At 47.0% G+C, this 20,045-nt stretch overlaps 1 protein-coding gene across 1 annotated transcript in view; it reads right to left on the reverse strand.

The window, feature by feature from the left end:
* The window catches only part of Hhat (hedgehog acyltransferase), a 241,969-nt gene that overhangs the window by 188,105 nt on the left and 33,819 nt on the right, over positions 1-20,045 (reverse strand). The window contains exons 5-6 of the mRNA XM_021171103.2: positions 9,978-10,172; positions 8,793-9,026 (exon numbers count right to left, since the gene is read on the reverse strand). Of these exons, the coding sequence (XP_021026762.1) occupies positions 8,793-9,026; positions 9,978-10,172 (429 nt within the window). The remainder of the gene's footprint in view (positions 1-8,792; positions 9,027-9,977; positions 10,173-20,045) is intronic.

A 20,045-nucleotide genomic window follows, 5' to 3' on the forward strand; every position in this document is an offset into this window, starting at 1 on the left:
GGGAGAGGGGGAGGGAGAAGGAGAAGAAGAAGAAGAAGAGGAGGAGGGGAGGGAAGAGGAGGAGGAGGAAGAAGAGGGGGAGGAAGAGGAGGAGGAGGAGGAGGAGGGTATACTCCGCTGAGACAACTATCTCAGCATAATAGGCCAGAGTCTATGGTCAACCATACAGCTACATGATCCTGAGAAATCTCTCAACTTCTCTGGTCTTGATTTCCTCAAAATAAGGTGAAAGTTACAGTGGTGATGGCAAGATGTGAGCGTGAAGTTCAACACCCACACTTTGCTGTGGGGGGTCACCTCACTATGTGGGAGTTACCTCACTGTGAGGATCAATTTGCTATGGGGAAGTCCCCTCACTGGTGGTTCCACCTCACTGGGGGGGTCACTTTGCTGTGGGGCCACCTAATTGTAGGTGTCAACTCACTGGATGACTTAACCTCATTGTATAGACCACTTGGCTGTGTGACATCATCGTGGGGATCACCTCAATGAGGGGGTGTCTTAGCTTGCTTTCTCTCACTGTGCTAAAGACTATGATCAAAACAATTTGAGGAAGACGGGGCTTATTTAGCATCCACCTTACACTTCATCATGAAGGGAAGTCAGAACATGAACTGAAACAGAGACCATGGGAGGTATTGTTCACTGGCTCGCTCCCTGTGGTTTGCTCAGCTTGCTTTCTCATACTACCAAGAGCCACTTGCCTAGGGGTAGCATTGCCCACAGTGTGCTGGGCCCTCCCATATCAATCATTAATCAAGAAGGTGCCCCACAGGCTTGCCTACAGACTTTTGCCTACAGTATTTTCTCAACGGAGATTCTCTCTTCCCAGATGATCCACTTGTCATCATCTTGTGTCAAATTCACACACACACACATACACACACACAAAACCTAACAAACATGGAGCCACCTCACTATATGGATTACCTCACTGTGGGGTCACCTCACTGTCTGGGGGGAGGGTCACCTCACTGTGGGGTCACCTCACGCTGCAGGTCAGTCGGGGCAGTAAGAATCTACACCAAGGCAACTAACATCAAGATACCACTATGTGATGGTTTGTATATGCTTGATCAGAGAGTGGCACTATTTGGAGGTGTGGCCATGTTGTAGTAGGCCTGGCCTTGCTGAGGTAGGTGTGTCACTGTGGGAGTGGGCTTTAAGACCCTCATCCTAGCTGCCTGGAAGCCAGTATTCTGCTAGCAACCTTCAGATGAAGATGTAGAACTCTCAGCTCCTCCTGCACCATGCCTGCCTGGATGCTGCCATGTTCCTGCCTTGATGATACTGGACCTATAACTGGACCTTGATGAACCTCTGAACCTATAAGTCAGCCCCAATAAAATGTTGTCTCTTGCGCACGTCCGACTCGACCAGCAAGAACGACGCTGCAACAGGATCCTTCTGCACACGTTTATTGGGAAAGCTTGATTGTAGAGGCGAATAGACCCCAAGCCCAGCACTGGTGCTGCTTTATATAGGCCTAGGAGAGGCGTGTCTCACACCTGGATTGGTTGTGCTTTGGTTGATGCTTACCACCTCATTTGCATGCCTACATCTGATTGGTTAATTTCTCTCTCATCTGATTGGTTAACTTCTCTCTNNNCTGATTGGTTAACTTCTCTCTCATCTGATTGGTTAACTTTTCTCTCATCTGATTGGTCAACTTCTCTCTCATCTGATTGGTTAATTTTGGTTAATTCTCAAAACCTCATCTTGGCAAAAAACTTTCCTGCCTATGTATGTGTGGTGGCCAGCAGAAGCCTGTGCCACTCTGCAACGGCACATGTGGCTTCCCACAGTTGTCCTTATAAGAGTTCCCTTGGTCATAGTATATGTTCACAGCAGTAAAACCCTAATTAAGACACTCTGGATGAAGCCAGGCCTTGCTTGGTGTTTCACACTGGTACACTGAAGCAACCTGTCTAGATGAATGTGCTAACAGCCTCAAGAGGTGTGTTGGCACATAGCAATTCTCACATACAGCTGAATCTGTCCAGCTTCTAAAAGGTGCTGTCCACATAGCCTGCAGCCCAGGTCCCCAAAGGCCCAGCCTGCATCTGGGGTTCCAGGACCTTGCTGATATTCAGAGCCAACCTTGTGAGCAGAGACAACACATGGGTGATGGCAGAAAATTTACCTTCCCAGCTTGACACTCAGCAAAAGGCCAGTTTGGAGGCTCTGCTAGGTGTCCCCAAGCCACAGGCAGTTCAAAATGACACAAATACCTATAAAGCAAACGCATGAGGTCCATCCACACAGTGGCTGATTGGCTCCGTGGTGACAACATACCTACTTCCTGGGAGCCTAACTAAACTTTCCCTACTCTTCTTTGAGGGATATGTCTGTGTCACCTCTGCCAGGAAGGACAGAGCATCTCCTACAGCCATAGACGCATCAGTCATCACCCACTCCTCTGTCGATTCACTCTTATCTAAAGATGAAAATGTGAAGGCTTTTATTCAGGGCTGGAAAGATGGCTGAGTGAGTACAAGTCTAATCAAATAAACAGGACCCAAGCATGATCCCCAGGATCCCCATAAAAAGCTAGACATGATAATACACACTTATAATCCCAGAACTGAGGAGGCAGAGACAGAAGCATTAGAGATATGGCTAGTCAGCCTGTCCTACATGGTAAGCTGCTGGCAAGAGACTCATCTTTAAAAACAAGAAGTGCTAGCTCCTACACACATGCACACACTCACACACATGCGCACACACATGCACACGCATTTGCCTTCCTGGAAGGTTGGTAATCCTGACAGTCCACTTACACTTCACTGTAGTGCAGTCTCTTATTGCAAGTCATTTGTCCCCTGCCTCGCAGCAGGAGGGACAGGCTGCTACACAGTGCTCATCCTCAATGCTGCACAGAGAGCATTCCATTTGAGGCATTTCCAACTGAGGGGACTGTCAACCTTAAGATCGTTGGAAACTGCCACGGTGGGATTTCAAGCTCAGACTCCACTGAAAAACATACATTAGCTCGTCTGCCAGTGTACTTTAAAACGCATTACGATTTAAAATCTCATTTCATGCAAATTGCATAAAAGGGGATGTCGTCTCTCTCCCTCGGTGATGCTGTGATGACTGAAGATGGCAGTTGTCAGAGACGAAAGGTTCTTGTCCTTTGCATGGGAGCCATAGAGATGTCTGACAGCAGCAAAGGCCTTTCCTGGGTCAGGACTCCTGTCTGCGGGGCCCGGGGACACAGGCAGCAAGCGATGCTCCTCCAGAGTTGGAGTGGCTTCTCTGTATTGCCCAAGTCCCTAACCTCCTCTCCATGAAATGCTTCTTACTCAGGCCCAGCATCGATGGCCCCAACCCAGCCTCCCACAGCAGAGCCAGTGATGTGCACCGGTCTCTCCCAGGAAGTACACCAAACTGGCAGCTGGTACAGAAGCCATGAACCAGGTCTGGACAACTGGACCTCTAGTGCAGTGGTTCGCAACCTCTCTAATGCTGCGACTCTTTAACATGGTTCCTCATGTTAGAAGTATTTACTTATTACTTCATAACTGTTATTAATTGTAATATAAATATCTGATATGCAGGGTGTCTGATATGTGACCCCATGAAAGGATCACTTGACCCTCCAAAGGGGTTGCAACTCACAGGTTGAGAACCTCAACTCTAGACCCTTATGCCAGCCAGACATACTCTATCCTCCTTAGCTCCTGTCACAGCAAATCAGCGTGGCAACATTGTGTCTTTTTTTTTTTTCTTTTTTCAAGGTAATATTCTAAATCTTACTTTGTAGCCAAGGTTGGTCTTGAATTGTGCATGTGACTCTCTGTGCCTGCTTGTGTGTGTGTGTGTGTGTGTATATATATATATATTATACTATACACCCATGAAAACCATAGACCAATATCCAATGTCTTCCTCTATCACTCTTTACCTGATTGATTGATTGATTGATTGATTGACTGACTGACTGACTGACTGAGTCAGAGCCTCTCACTGCACCTTGAGCTGCTATTATCTCACTGGTCCATCAAGCACCAAGATTCACCTGCCCCACCCCCACCCCCAAGCACTGGGGTTACATAGGTGCACTGGCACACCTAGCTTTTATGTGTGCTGTGGGGATTCAAACCCAAGTCCCCATGTTTGCACAGCAAGCACATTACCTACTGATCTTAAATTTCTGATCATCATGTCTCCACTCCCCACCCCACACCAAGTGACAGGATTCGAGGCCTGAGCCACCATGCCTGGTATGATATAGGGATTGGACCAGGGCCTCATGAATGCTAGGTAAGCACTCTTAACAACCAAGCTCCAGCACCAGTCCCACTCCTACTGTCTTTACTCAGCTCTCCTCCCAGCCTGCCTTCCACACATCAGTCTTTGCTTCCCGCTGTACTCCTGGGAAGTTCAGATGCTGAGCTGCTGTGGGGCTGAGCTACTGTAGGGAAAGTAGCTGAAGCCTGGGCACCTGACACTCCACATCTTGTTTGTTCAATGAATGAAAATTTCACATGCTTTAGAGTATAGAGGACACCTTTTCCACACTTCCCTAGTTTCTGCATGCAAATTATGTGCTAGAAATTGGAGTAACAGATATATTCTGCAGAGGTGTTCCTCTCTCTCTCTTTTAATACTTGGAGTTTCAGATTCCCACATGGAGCCTGCTTGTCCCTGCTGGGTTTATTTCCACGTGGGATGCTGCTGCCCCCTGGTGGTAAAGCCTCCTCACCCTCATTCACTCCAACACTCCAGAGTTCTTCCATTATTGCTCTTCTATCTTCCTTTCTTCCTGGTCTTTTCCTCTTAGATTGAATTTGTAAGCCTCCTCCTGCTTACAGAGGACTTGAGAACTCATCAGCATCCGAGGCAAATGCAGGAATCGTGTGCCCTTTTATTCTATGTGTGTATAAAGCATATAGGGTGAATGTGTAGGTTTGTGTGAGTGCAGGAATCATGTGCCTTTTTATTCTGTGTGTGTACAATGTGTGTGATGTGAGGTGTATGTGAGTGTGAGTGCAGGAAAGTATGTAAAACTCAAATGCCCTTTTATTCTTTGTGTGTATGTATAGTGCATGTGAGGTGAGTGTGTATGTCCCTGTGTGTGCAGGCATCACATGACACAAAGCACAGGTAGAAGTCAGAAGACAATCTCAGGTGTCAGCACCTGCCTTTCACCTTTTTTTTTTTTCTGAGACAGGGTTTCTCTGTATATCCCTAGCTGTCCTGGAACTCACTTTGTAGACCAGGCTGGCCTCGAACTCACCCTTCCTCTGCCTCCCAAGTGCTGGGATTAAAGGCACGTGCCACCTTTCACCTTGAGGCAGAGTCTTTTTGTTCACTTTTGTATATGTCAGTCCAGCTGAACCATGAGCTTCCAGGGACTATGCTGATCCCTAGCTCTACACTTGGGCATTACCATGTCTGGCTTTATGTGGACTCTGGGGGTCTGAACTCAGTCCTCACATTTGCAAAGCAAGGCTCTACCCACTGTACAACACTTCCAGAACCCAGTCTGACGTTTTATTTAGTATTTATTTTGTCCTGTGGCTTATTGGGTACTTAATTTTTCTGGGATTATTTTAATAAACATGGGCAGACCATAGAGGAAGATTTTGATTTGCCTTTCCAAAGTCCCTAACCTCAGCAACTAGAACAGGTAAGGAAGAAAGAAGTAAGACCTGAGAAGACTGACCCTGCAGGGCGAGACCACCCATCCTCGCAGACTGATGCTCAACAGACCAGCAGTCCTGCTAAAGGTTTGGGTGAACCATGGCCTCAACATCTGCTTCAGAGGACAAGGCATAGGACCTGATACACGCTCTTATTGTTCCTGTCTGAGCCTAAAGGCTGCAGTTGGAGAGGAGAAGGGGAATACAAGAATGGCTTTGCATCCCAACAAAGTGCAGGTCCCACTGGGCAGGTCCCTGTGCACATGACATAGCTGGGGGAAGAATTTGTTTCCTCTGGATGGCTTTAGTCTTCGACTTCAAGGATTACTATCCATCCCAGGGGGAGAATGGGGTTTAGTTCAAAAAGTTATTGGCTCGAAAACTGAGAAAGAGCCAAGTTCACAATGTCAAAGAAATTCCAAGAGGCAAGATGAGGATGGTCTGAGCCCACCAATCCTGTACCAACTCTGACTTCATCCCATTCCTCTGATAGACTCAAGACAGTGGTCCTCAGCCTGGGGTCTGGGGCAAGGCCTGAGAATTCACATCTCCACTCCTGATGGTGCTACAGACAGGAGCCATACTTTGAGGTCATGTGCCATCACTAAGCCACCTGTAATCTAAAACATAATCTCAAATGCAGACCTAAAATCATTTCATAATCAAAGAGTGAACCTCGGGAACCAACCAGGGTGTGAGAAACGATACAGCAGCCCACCACAGTAAGGAATGCCAATGACACTGGAGGATATCTTAAGTGTTCCCCTTCCAGCAGGCCTTTCCCAGCGACTCTAGACTGATGCTATTGCTATAATGCAAACACCGACTTTTGGATAAATGAGTAACTCTGGAATTATTAAGATGAAATAAGCATTTTCTAAGAACCTTCCTTTTTCTTCACTGAGCATCTTTCATATTGTCCCAGAAACAGCAACACCTATGACTCTGTCCTCACAGACACATACATGCATATTTGTGTTCTGTGTGTGCATGCATGTGTAGGCTATATGTGAGTGCATGCATGTGTGTGCTGTATGTGTGCATACATGTTGTGAGTTATATATAAGTGCAGGCAATGTGTTACATATGTGTGTGTGTTGTATGTGTGCATGCACATGTGTGCTCCACACACATGCCAGCATGTGTTCTGTGTTTGTATACATGTATGTTATATGTGAGTATAAGTATTCATTGTATGAGTCCACATGTGCATTCTTGTGTTGTGTGTACATTTGTGTGTGTCTGCATGTGTCATATGTATGTGTGTTATACATGTATTACATGCGTGTGTTGTGTATACATGTCTGTTTATGTGTGCCTATGCATAGTCTCTTCAAGATGTCTGTGCTTTGGAGGAGGCAATGAGTCTTGGGAACCACTGTTTTAAGTACTAACACGTAAGCTAAATTCTTCAAATATGTCTCAGAACATTAGTGGGAAGGAGAAGTGCAAGGACAAACGTGGCTTGCTGTGACATCTAGACAAGAATGCTGGGTAGAGAAGGTTTCAGGCCCCTGCAGAGTAAGAGCACACAATCAGCCAGGAACATCCTTCAACTGGATTTGCTCTCTCACTTGGCATCAAGAACAATCTGAAGCCATGTCAGGGCCACTGCATAAGCAGTCTGTGAATAAGAAGGGAGGGAGCAAGCCATCTGCTAGCAGCAGGCAATGCCATCTCTTCCTACTAGCTCAAGTGAACTATCAGAATCCAGCTTCCTGTCCCTGGGCCTTCCCTGCAATGGAACTGCTCCTGAAATTCACTGTAGCCACTTAGGAACCAGGTGGCGGCTGTCCCCTGAGAATCAGGGCCCCTCTGCCCCACCCAGGAGAGACTGTCCACCTTTAGGTTATTCAGACAATAGTGTGTGCTCGGGTCAGCAGCACACCTAAGTGGGGAGACACACATGTCACAGGTGAGCACAGCAAACACCCAAGTCTCAGGCTACAGTAGGGCTCCTCACTGACTAACTCAAAGCAGCCTTCTCAGCGCTGACGCTTACAAGTTCAAAATGTCGACCAACTCTGAAAGTGCCTAGGTGCTCCATGCCCTGTCAAATGCTCAGCTGTCAGCTTCATCTTTTGTGCAAATTAAATAATCCATCTCATTATTATGCAAATTTGTTTTAATCTTGAATAAATGGTAAAATTGTACATATATCAAATAATTGTTTCAAAGTAAGTGCCTTTTATGATTTGCTCATAGTAAAAGCTTGATTTGTATGCCTATTTTATATACACACACCCCAGGGTTGAGTAAAAATTCCTCTGGCAAGGTGTCTACAGGAGTGTCTCTAGGACCACTCCAGAATTCGTTGAAAATTCTGTCCCAATCACAGTCAACATGTATTTAATGTTTTTTTTTTTAATTCTAGTCATCAAATCAAAAGGTAGCTTTTCAAATCAAACGTTCAAGCCTGTGAGGTGGCTCAGTGGGTAGACGCAAGGACTTGCACACAAACTTCACAAACTGAATTCAATGTCAGGATCCTATAATGTGATAGGAGATACTGATTTCCTACAGATGTCCTCTGAGTTCCACACATGCACATGCACACACATGTGCACAAATATGCATACGCACACGAGCTTGCACACAAACACGCACACATGCACACACACAAGCACACACAAGTACACGCGCACACACACACACAAGCACGTGCACACACACATACAAATACAGAAATAAGAAATTTAAAGTCAAACATGCTAACACAAGTTAAGCCAAAGACAGTAACTCAGGACTCACATGCTGGGAAATAATGCAGGAAGATATTAAAGTCTTTGTTTCCCATAATCAAACCATTCAGTTTCTTCAAACCCGCAACTCATAATTCAGGAGAGCCTGAAATCTGAGCGAGGTGCTCTGGCATTGAAAGATGTCATATTATAATATAGCCCTAGCCACACTGCAGCCATTTTCTATTCTATGTTCACAATAATACAAGATGGGCAACCACTGCCAGAAAACACCAGTCATCACCCATTAGACTCTGAATTACTTTTGATCGCACATTGAAAAACCTTTTACTGTTCCCAAACTTTTGTGAACCCCATATTCAGTATGCAACCCCATTTGCGGTCACATCTCACAGTCTAAGAGATAGGGACCTTCACCAGCCCAGTCCCCAAAGGACTCTACCTGTCTGAAGAACTCCGGGAAGTTAAGGATGGGCCCGTTGTGGAAGACAGGATAATAGAAGACGTAGGTCAGCAGCCAAGGGTAGGAATAGGAGACACCTTGCGCAGACGGAGGAGGTTGCGCAGACGGAGGCTGCCGGCACAGCTCCAGGCTGAAGCTGGTGTAGTACAGGCAGCGAACAGTGAGCGTGAACTGCAGCAGGTAATACTCGTTCTCTGTCTTGTACCACCTTCTCTGCAAGAGTGACAAGAGAGGGAACAGCCTGTGAGTTAGTGGTAAGATGGCACCAGCCCCTGACAGAGGAGCTGGCTGGGGAACCTGGACTAGATGGCTTCCCCCAGGAGAGAAGCTACAAAGAATGAGAGTTGAGAACAAAGGATTTACCCAGTGGCAACCGCTGCAGGCAGCGTAGCTGCAGTGTGGCCGGTGGTAGAGCATGTGCCTTGCATGTTGGGGACCCTAGGTCCAACCCTCCGCACCAAACATAACACTCCATATACAGGATTCGAAACCAGGAAAAAAGACTTTATGTGGTCCACAAGGGACTTAGCAAACCGTATACATAACTAACAGCCATACAGGCTGCCACTTGCCCAACGTCCACCTCCAGCAAAGACGCAACTGACAAACAATTGTATCTGTCAGAATATCATGTCAAGGTTTGGTCTGTGGCCTTAAGAAAAAAAAAAAACCAAACCAAACAAAAAATGCTGGCTGTTCTCACTGTCTACACAAAGTGCTTCTGTGATTAGCTATATGAGTAGATAATTAATAACCCTATTCTATCATCTAAGAATAAAAGTACTTGTCTGACTGTCTTGGGGCCATTGTAGACATTGTGTGTCATAACGAAGATAAATGGTCCCTAAGAAACAGTGCACACTACATGGATATTTAAGCATATAGAGAGGGTATGGCTCTGTTTCTAGCCCTCGGATCCCATGACATTTGTCATCCTCTGTCAACATCCAAACTGGGAGAAAAGGTGATCCAGGACAACCTCACAGGGACTCAGACAACAGACCCACGACTGCTGAGTTCTGCAATAACCCAGGAAGGCCACTAGGTGGAGCCCGGTGGAGGGGTTACTGCTGCTTTGTGTGTGTGGAGGAGGTCACTACTGGATCAGAAGCCAGGGTGCCTTCCTCTTCCCTGTGGTAAGATGGGCAGGAGGAAGACGCTTACCTTAACTTCCTCCACACTTTGCAGCCTTAGGGTGGAGAGCAGAAGGAGAGAACACAGCCAGGACAGGAGCACGGATCGGAACTGAGCCACACAGAACGCGATGGTGCTGTGGAGAAGGACCATGACCACGCCTGGCGCCCCCAGCACGCACCAGCAGGCCCACATTCCATAGACCATGACAATCCAGGGTCTGTGCTGTAGAGGGGTGGCCCAAAGAGAAGGACAAGAGGTGAGTTCACAAATGTGTCTGGAACACACCCTTATGGCGAGGGCACGTTTTTGTGACCAGAATCCAAATCTTGTTCTCACTGCCCTGCCAGGTCCGCCGACTCAGGCAGTCAAGTTCCTGTCCTCAGCCAGCGAGCGCCTCCCCTACTACACCCCACAACGGTGAGATGCTCAGCTGACTTCCGAAGGGAAGACAGAAAGCACCAACTGGGAAGACCGCACTCCCACACCCTGCGGACAGCATCTAGATGCCAAAAGGAACTGTCATGTACCCTTCTGGGAGCCTTAGGAGAAAACAAGCTGTCCACACCAAAGCTTTCTGATATCTTAGACTTATAATCTTTTTGGAAGGTCCAACTGACACACGTTTGCTATGGATGCCTAAGAATTCCGCCCAAGACAAAATCATAAACTAACTTGAGGACTACGGGCCTTTTTTCAATTTCTCTTCATAACTCAATTTTTTTCAGTTCTCAAGTGTGAACTTCTTAGATGACACTTTGGCCCAGCTGAAGCCAAAAGGTTGGACGCCCTTAGCATACCATTTACAGGTCAAATTTATGTCACAGAAAAACGGCATCTTCTCATCTTTTCGCAATGTCAAGATCTTTAACTGATTGACATGTTGGTCCCAATTAAGAGATTCTGATTGCTATTCTGTTCAACTAGAAAATAACTTCGTTATTCCACTGATTAACTAAACAGATGTATTAGCTGTCATGATGTCTCTTCCTTATGCCCAACTGTTAAATCCTTTATTTATAAAACTGCAATAGGTCTGGGGAGATGGCTCAACAGGTAAAGCACCCTCTGTGCAAACATGAGGAGCTGAGTTCAAATCCCTAGTACTTACATAAAGCCACGAGTGAAACATGCACCTGTAACCTCAGCACTCCTATGGAGAGACAAGAGGCAGAGGCAGGAGGACCCCTAGAAAATGGAAGGCCAGCCAGCCTGAAGCACGTAGCAGTGAAGAGACCTTACCCCAAACAAGGTAGAACCTGAAGTCCAGCACTGAATGTTGTCCTCTAACTTCTACCCCTCCCTAGTGGTACAGTGAAGCCTCACTCGTGCACATAGACACACACACACACACACACACACACCACCACCACCACCACCACCATACCGCACACACACAAACACATACACAGATAGTTTTTAAATTACAATAAGGGGCAAGCAAGTGGCTCAGTGCTTGTTGTGGGGCAGTGGGCTGCACACAGACAGCATTGGTCTTGAACTCTGGGGAACCCAATGGGTGGTGATTTCCACCTACATGGGACAAAAAGTGTTTGATCATGTCTCCTAGACCCCTGGCTCCTGTCGAAGTTACTGTCCCCACAGCCTCCCCACCCCCGCAGGAGAGGTGTGTGACTATTAGTCACACAGACAATGTCCCAAGCTCCTGGCATTCTGGCTAGACTCCATCCCCACAGTTACCTGACTATATAGCCAGGTATGCCCCTCCCCACAGTTACCTGATAGCCCAGCCCACTATAAAAGTGGCTGCTTGCCTCCACCTCAAAGGGTAACAAGCTCAGAGCTTGTCACCAACTCTGCAAGTCTGGCAGTGTGAGTTCCACCCCCTTGGGAAGGTGGAAGGAGAGAACCAACTCCACACACTTGTGCTCTGACCACATATACCCTACACACACACACACACACACACACACACATGCATTATGAACACACAACAAAAAGGACTGCAGTGAAGAGATGGGCATGTCTGAAGAGGAGGGGGCTCGCCTCGCACATGCCAGGCCTTTCATGTGATCCTTGCTCTACCAAAAAGTAAAAAAAGAAAAAGTGATAATTTTTTTCTTTTTATTTTATGTGTATGAGTGTTTTGCCTGCATGTATGTATATCATGTGTGTGTAGTGCCCACAGGAGATGGTGGAGTGGTTACAGATGGTTGTGAGCTATCATGGAGTGCTGGGAACTGAACTCAGGTCCTCTTAACTGCTGAGCTATCTCTCCAGCTACCAGGTTTTAATATTAAATGGCAGTGTGTCAGCATAGTTTACTGTCTAAGGCTTTTCAGTGACCATTAACGATCTGCAGGGTCTTCAGCAAGTTACATAAGCTCTCTGTGGCTCCACTTCTTAGTATATAAAATTGGAGCAACAAAGTATTTCTCAAGAATATAGTGAGTATAATGAAATTGTTTGTGAACCACACTTAGTACACACAGGCAAAGTTAGGGCTCCTTGGATACTTCTCAGAGTGCTTGCCTGGCATGCATAAGACACTGTATTCTAACCCCAGTAATTCACAAAATGTTTATACGGACACATGCCTGTTATCTCGTACTCACATGGAGAGGCAAAGGGGTAAGAGTTCAAGGTTATCCTCAGTGAGGTTGGAGCTAGCCTGGGCTATGAGATATACTATTTCAAAAAAAGTTAGTTGGAGCTAGCCTGGGCTATGAGATATACTATTTCAAAAAAAGTTAGTTGGAGCTAGCCTGGGCTATGAGATATACTATTTCCAAAAAAAAAGTTAGTTATTTCTAAGAAATACGATGCTATGAGTGTGTGTTTTGAAGGATGCACTTTCAGAAACTTTTCAAAACTGAAGAGCTGGATGAATGAGCTTATACCTTCTGCTAAAAAGGATGAGCTGGGCCTAGTGACCTGGGCCTGCCCTAGTCAGGATGCTGAGGCAGGAGGATCACAAGTTTAACACCTGTCTGAGCAATTGAGTGAGACCTTGTCTAAAAACAAAAAGCAGAAATAGGACTTAGCCTAGTGACATAGAGACTAGTGACACAGAGACTACCTGACAGGCATGGAGCTGAGGTTCAGTCCCCAGTACAGCCAGAGAGACAGACAGAAAAAATGACAGAGACAGACAGAGAGAGTGGATGCAGGGCAGACCTGGAGTATGGTGACTTGCCCATCCTGTCCTAGGAGACATGGTCACCTCTTCCACAGACCTATATTTCAGCTCAAAAGAACATCTGCAATGTGAGACTAACTCAGCTGCTTTTACATTCCAAGAAAACCAGAGAAATGTGAAGTTCATTTTTACGGTTTTTTCCATCCTGCTAACCCCAGAAAACAGCCACATAAATTTGCCTCAAACTTTCCCCGGCTCTCTCACCTCTGGGCAGGGTCCAATTTTCAGAAATGAGGTCGCCAAAGACTATTTTAACACATGGTTTTAGCAAGTGGGGGAAAATGTTCTTTTCAACACCACCTACAGCTCTGGCTATGGGGACTGGGCACACATGGGTACACACGTTTGCGTACCCAGTCACACTTTCAGTAAGTGCTATCTGATCTGCTGGGAAGAGCCTATTTGTTGAGCTTCATTTGAAACTTGTCTCAGACAGAAGCTGCTCCAAGTTAGGGCAGAAAGAACCTTCAGAAATATGTAACAGCACTGTGTGGACCACCAATACTCCAGGAGGTCTATGATGGTGCTCACAAGAGCCACTTTGTGTACAGATAAATGTACCCCACATACCTTGTGCAGGCAGACAACACCGGGTGCTGTCCTGAGACAGAAGGGGAAACGCTCTCCCACTGACCTTGGACTCATCAGCCTGCACGCTGCCTTCACCCTCCTGAGGAGTGAAAGTGGGATGGTGGACTAACACACCATCTTACCTACACAGAACTGGTGTGTGAGCCAATGCCACCAAAACACTCATTTTTCACATTCAAAATGTTAAAAAGCCATTGTAATCCTCACCTGACCCAAATATCACTAAAACCCAGATACAACATGGACAGCCCCAGCCTGACTCCATGGCAGGGCAGGGCAGGGCAGGTCCCACTGCCATCCCCACAGTCCCTTCTACACTCAGGCTGAGCTCAGGAATTGGTGGTACAAAGAGGGGTCGGAACACCAGAAGGGCATGTCCATATGCAGAGGCCTAAGCAACCCCACCCCACCCATCTCCACCCTGACGTGCTCATGTATGGGTCAAGCATTCGTCTGCTCCTAGGCATATCAGTATGGGGCCTGTCACATGAACCAGGACAGAACTGCTTTTGCTTTTCAAAAACAATTAACAAGAAACCACATGCATTATGTTTTATTCCAGAACTATGCTTCTAACTCGTCACTAAATGGCCAGGAAAGTCTTTCCTAAGTTCTCTGAGATCTGAGCACACGTACACACAAGTACACACACACACACACACACACACACACCATGTCGGTCTCGGGTTTATTTAAAAGATAGATTTATTTTTATTTTATGTGTATGAGTGTTTGCCTGCATGTGTGTCTGTGTATCATGAACATGTCTGGTGCTTGAAGATGACAGGAGACAGGGTTGGATCTTCTAGAAATGGACTTACAGATGGTTGTGAGTGCTGAAATCTGAACGTAGGTCCTTTACAAGAGCAGTAAGTGTTTGTTTGTTTGTTTTGTTTTTCGAGACAGGGTTTCTCTGTATAGCCAAGAGCAGTAAGTGTGCTTAACCCCTGAGAAACCTACCCAGCTCCCAGACTCAGGTTGTTAACACTCAGCATTGCCTTAGGTAGGATTCCTATTGCTGTGATGAACCGCCATGATCAAAGTAACTTGGGGAGAAAACGGTTTATTTGGCCTATACATCCATATCACTGTTCATTATTGAAGGAAGTCAGGACAGGGACTCACACAGCAGAAGCCTGGAGGCAGGGATTGATGCAGAGGCAATGGAGGATGCTCTTCACTGGCTTGCTCCCCATGGCTTGCTCAGCCTGCTTTCTTATAGAACTTAGGGCCACCTGCCCAGGGGTGGCACCACCCCACAACCAGGCTACACCACCCCCAGACTTAAACACACACACTCACACACAAACCCAGGCATGTGCACATACACATACACACACACACACACACACACACACACACACACACACACACACATCTGGGCTTCTCCAGCCCAGGCTGATACTCACCTGCTCACGACTCAGGAAAGTAGAATAAAGTGAGTTCTGATGTTTCTAATTTAGAACTTCACATTTTAAGCAAATGTAACTTTATGCAGTTTTCCTTCTGTGTATATATGTGTATGCATACATGTTTATGAGCATACATGTATAATGTGCATGTGTTTAGAAACCAGAAGTCAGTCTTGAGTGTGTCATTCCTTAGGTACCATCTACCTTGGTTTATTTATTGAAGTGTGTGTGTGTGTGTGTGTGCGCGCACACACACACACAAATGCATGTGTGCTCATACCAGGATGCTTGTGTAGAGGTCAGAGGTAACTTGTTAGTTACCTCAGAGTTTAGGACTCAGTTCTCTCCTTCTACCATGTAGATCCCAGGGATTGAACTCAGGTCATCAGAATGGAGGCAAATACCTTTGTTCTCTGAGATATCTCGCTAGCCCACAACTTGTTTTTTGAGACAGGGCCTCTCACTGGCTTCAAGCTTGCCAAACAGGCAAGGCTGACCAGCCAGTGAGTCCCAGGAATTCCCCATCTCCTTCACCCACCACATCCAGCCTTTTTGGTGTTTGTTTGTTTGTTTGTTTGTTTTATGTGGGTTCTGGGAATCAAACTCAGATCCTCACACACACAAGGTAAGCATGTTACTTGCGAGTGGTCTCCCAGGCACACAATGTTCTTCTTCTAGCTGGGACTCGTGCTGAGATAGTTGTACTTTGTGTTCTCACAAGAAATAACACCTTTTGTGCTGCTGTGCTTCATTCAGTTCCCCCAAAAGGACCTTTCACAAAACCACAGAATATTACCACAACCACATAACGACCATCTGCCAAACTTACTGGTTTCCCATTTCATCTCCCTATGTTCTACACTCATCTATCACATGTGAAGGTTCAGTGTGCACCCCCACAACATGTGAAGGTTCAGTGCACACCTCCACATGTGAAGGTTCAGTGTGTACCCCCACAACATGTGAACATTCAGTGTGCATCCCCACAACATGTGAAGGTTCAATGAGCATCCCCACAACATGTGAAGGTTCAGTGCACACCCCCACAACATGTGAGGGTTCGGTGCGCACCCCACAAACACCCGGAACAGTTTTGGAATTCACATGCACTCCCTTTATGCTCCCCCAACCAGCCCATCTCCTACCTGTTAGTCTCTTCTCCATTTCCAAACTGCTGTCATTTCAAAGAAATCATACAGACTCAACTAAAGCTGCTGTGGCTAACACCCATTCTCTCTTGCAGTTTTCCATGGTATGGATAGCCTCGGTTTGCTTACTCACATACCAGCTGAAGGGCATCTCAGATGTTTGCAAGTTAGGGTTATTTTGAATAAAACTGATGTCCTCATATCTGCACAGGCTTTTGATGTTAAAAATAACTTCTCATTTTCCAGAATGAATGAATTCCTGAGCAAACACTAACTGATGGCATGCCAGTTATATGTTTGACACCACAAACAGCTTTCTGGTCTACCACCATTCAACACCAACCGGGGTACATGAGTGCCCCTGACATTCCGCATCCCCACAAGCATCTGTGGTGTTTCCATGTTTCAGCAGAACCTTTCTGGAAAGAACATAGTGCCATCCCATTGTGATTTAATATGAATTTACAACAGTCTGGCAATGGTGATTTTACAAGCCTGAATGATGTGGTACTTGGTTAGATGGACTGAGAGAACTCTGTGGAAACACACACTGACCCCACTTAGCTCTCTGGATTCCAAGTCTTCAGTTTTTTATAGAAGATGAGAATTAAAACAGGGAAATTTTCAAAAGTCCAAAAAGCACAACTTTCTTAACAGCTAACCTAAAGCCAAACCAAGAACTCCACGGCCTCTCTGATGGGATACAGCACACACCACAGAAAATGGAGACAATCAGACTCCATGCCACATTCCATGGTGACTTAGGCTGACACTAACCCACTTCTCAGAACAGAACATGGCCATTTTCGACCTGGTAACCTTCCTGAGTAAGACAAAATCCTTTCTTGTTCATAATACATAAATGTAAGCAGAATTTAGCCTGGTACCTAGCTCAAACAAATACTAAATGGCAGAATAAATGGTTGAGTGGAAGAAAAGAAAGAATGGATGGATGGATGGATGGGTAGGTGCGTAGATGGATGATTGGGTGAGAGGATAGATAGATGGATGGGTGAGCAGGTGGATGGAGGGGTTATTTGATGGATGGGTGGGTGGGTAGGTGGGTGGATGGGTGAGTGGGTTAGTGGATGGGTGTGGGTGGGCAGGTGGATGGGTGAGTGGATGGATGGATGGATGGATGGCTGAGTAGATGGATGGGGGGTGGGTAAAGAGATGGTGGTGATGGGTAGAGATTGATGGAAGTAGACAGATGAATGGATGGGTAGATCACCTATAGATGGACTGTAGGTGAGTAGACAGGTGAACACATGAAGATGGATGCATACAGCATTCCATAGACAGGTACATATGCTTCCGCAGGTGTTCAGAGTTAACTTGACAGATAACAAAATTAGCATCCAAGTGTTGGGCTTCTGATCCTACTGTGAAAACCTACCACCTTCCAAGTCTCAGGTTCTACTTCAGTCCTTAGAAAATGATCTCTTCCCTGTCAATACAGACAAAGACATCACTTTATAGCTCATGACCAGCCTCCTGCCTCCTCTCACAACCGCTTGCCCAACCTAGGAAATGGTTCCTCTAACAGAAAGTGCTGTCTGCCCCTCTAACACTATGGAGTGACACTAACGAATCCATCAGAACGATGCATCGGCTACAGTCGGCACCGATGACAAAGCCAGAGTTTCTCTCCCTTCTTTTGAAGTCTATATTCTTCAAGCCTTTACGAGGGTCAGAACCCAGAAAAACACTCTGGCAAGAGCCCTCCCCCCACCACAGCACCTGCTTCTGCTTCAGCTCACCCTGTGCTGTGGGTACCAGCGGCAACAGGATGTGCCTCAGATGCCCTGGCTAGCTTAGGGCTGCAGTGAAGAGTGAGGGCTCAAAGGTTTGGTTAGCGCTCCCACCAGCACCAGATGAGACTACGTAGGCCAAGAGACCACGCAGCAAAGCACTGTCTGAGAAAGAAAGGGAGTCAGTGTATATTCTCCTGTGTGCCGTGGTTTGTCATGTTTTATTTCATCAATAGCAGTAGGTTCTAAAATAAGTAAATATATACTGCATAACACACACACACACACACACACACACACACACACACACACACATGAAATCTCTCCAAAGAAGAAAGAGCAATCTGCTCCATCTGAGTCCAGACAGCTGCATCCCAGCCAGATCTTCCTGGCAGTCAAGGTCAATAAGTCTTTATCCCAGTAGCTTCACCTCATTAGACAGGCACTGATGGAGGGAGTGGAGTGGGTTCCAGGAGAGACATCAGTGCCCGAGGTTCCATTTATGTGTGGATCTGACACTCCTCAGGGAGAGACTGTTTACCCCCATGAAGAGGTTCCTCAGCCTGTGCATATTCTGCAGTGAGGACCTGAGCCGAGGGGCCAAGTCTAACCACGCCATCCTCCAGCCAGACCACATCAAGAAAAGCACTGAGCTCCAGACCAGGCCAGCCTTCTCAGAGCTCCTACAGGATCGTTTTAGTTCTGAAGGCTGAGAACACAGTGTCTCAGGTGGTGGAAAGCCACAGAGGCATGAGAGAACGGGGGCAGATGTGATCCGTCCCCACAAAGTCCAATCATAATACACCCACAGCCAGAGCTCAGCCATTACTCAACCACCCTCGAGCTCCTCACAGAGAGGGCCTGACCTAAAGGAAAAGCATTTAATCTCAGCCAAGAAGCTCAAGGGGAAGCTTTATTACTTTACATGACCAGAGAAAGGGAAGAGGGAGGGAGAGGAGGGAGTGAAGGCGGAGGGGAGAAAAAGGAAGCGGGGAGGGCTATGCTTCTGCAAGTAGCCTGGCCCTCCCTGGGAGGTGGTGACCCACAAAGGAAAAGATCCATCCTGGATGAGATGGGGAGCATTGTTCAGGAGTCAGGGTTTTGACCAGACACCATCTGACGCCTGCCCCCAACTGGAATGCTCGGGCTTCTCCATCAGGCTTCTCGCTGCCCCCCAGAGGAAAGCAGCGTAGATACGGCTGCAGCTCAAACCTTCCATCCTGAAAGAGCACCAAAAACAGCTCTGCCAATGAAGGCCAAGAGGAACACTTCACCCAGGTGGTGAGAGGGCTGGAGCTAATGAGGCCAAGGTTGTGGTCCAGACACAGAAAGGCCAAGCCGGCTCTGACAAAGAAGCACTGTGGCCCGGCCACAGGCGGATCTGCCAGCCAGCTGCCTCACAGCCCAGCCTGTGGTCACAGGAAGGTGAGACACACAGGGAGATGGCTCAGCTCTCACTCTGCCTCCTTCCAAGAAAAATGCAAGGCCCTCCTCCCCAGCATGGGGTAAGACGTGTTCTGCTGAGGTTAAGCTGAGTCTGCCTGCCCAGCCAGGCCTCACAGCACCACATAGGAAGCTGAACAAGGGAGCCCTGCTTCCCAAGCCAGAACTACAAAGCCAACTCTGGCAGGCCTCTGACTACAGTGGCCAGCATGCCTGGCCTACTCCTGGCCTTGTGTACTTACTGAGAATGGGAGGGCCACCACAGTGCCAGTGTGGCTCAGTGATGAGCATCCCTTCACTTCTGACTTCCCAGGCAGCTGGGACTCCTCGCCCCAACCCCCAGGAAAACAATCTAGCTCCCATTCTTATTCCCTGATCAGCCTGAAATAGCAGGTCAGAAATACACAGTCACAGGGCCAGATCCTGCCTCTGTCCCTAAGGACTGTGGAATCCCAGTCTCCAGTGTAAGGGATTGAACCCAGCCCCCCCACCCTAGGCACAGATATAGTTCTGCCACTGAGCTGCCTCTCAGCCTGCATCACTCCTTTCTTAATACGACATAGGAAACTTCCAGGAGCAGGACAGATGTACTT

The sequence above is a fragment of the Mus caroli genome, chromosome 1, assembly GCF_900094665.2.
Source record: "Mus caroli chromosome 1, CAROLI_EIJ_v1.1, whole genome shotgun sequence".
NCBI lineage: Eukaryota > Metazoa > Chordata > Mammalia > Rodentia > Muridae > Mus > Mus caroli.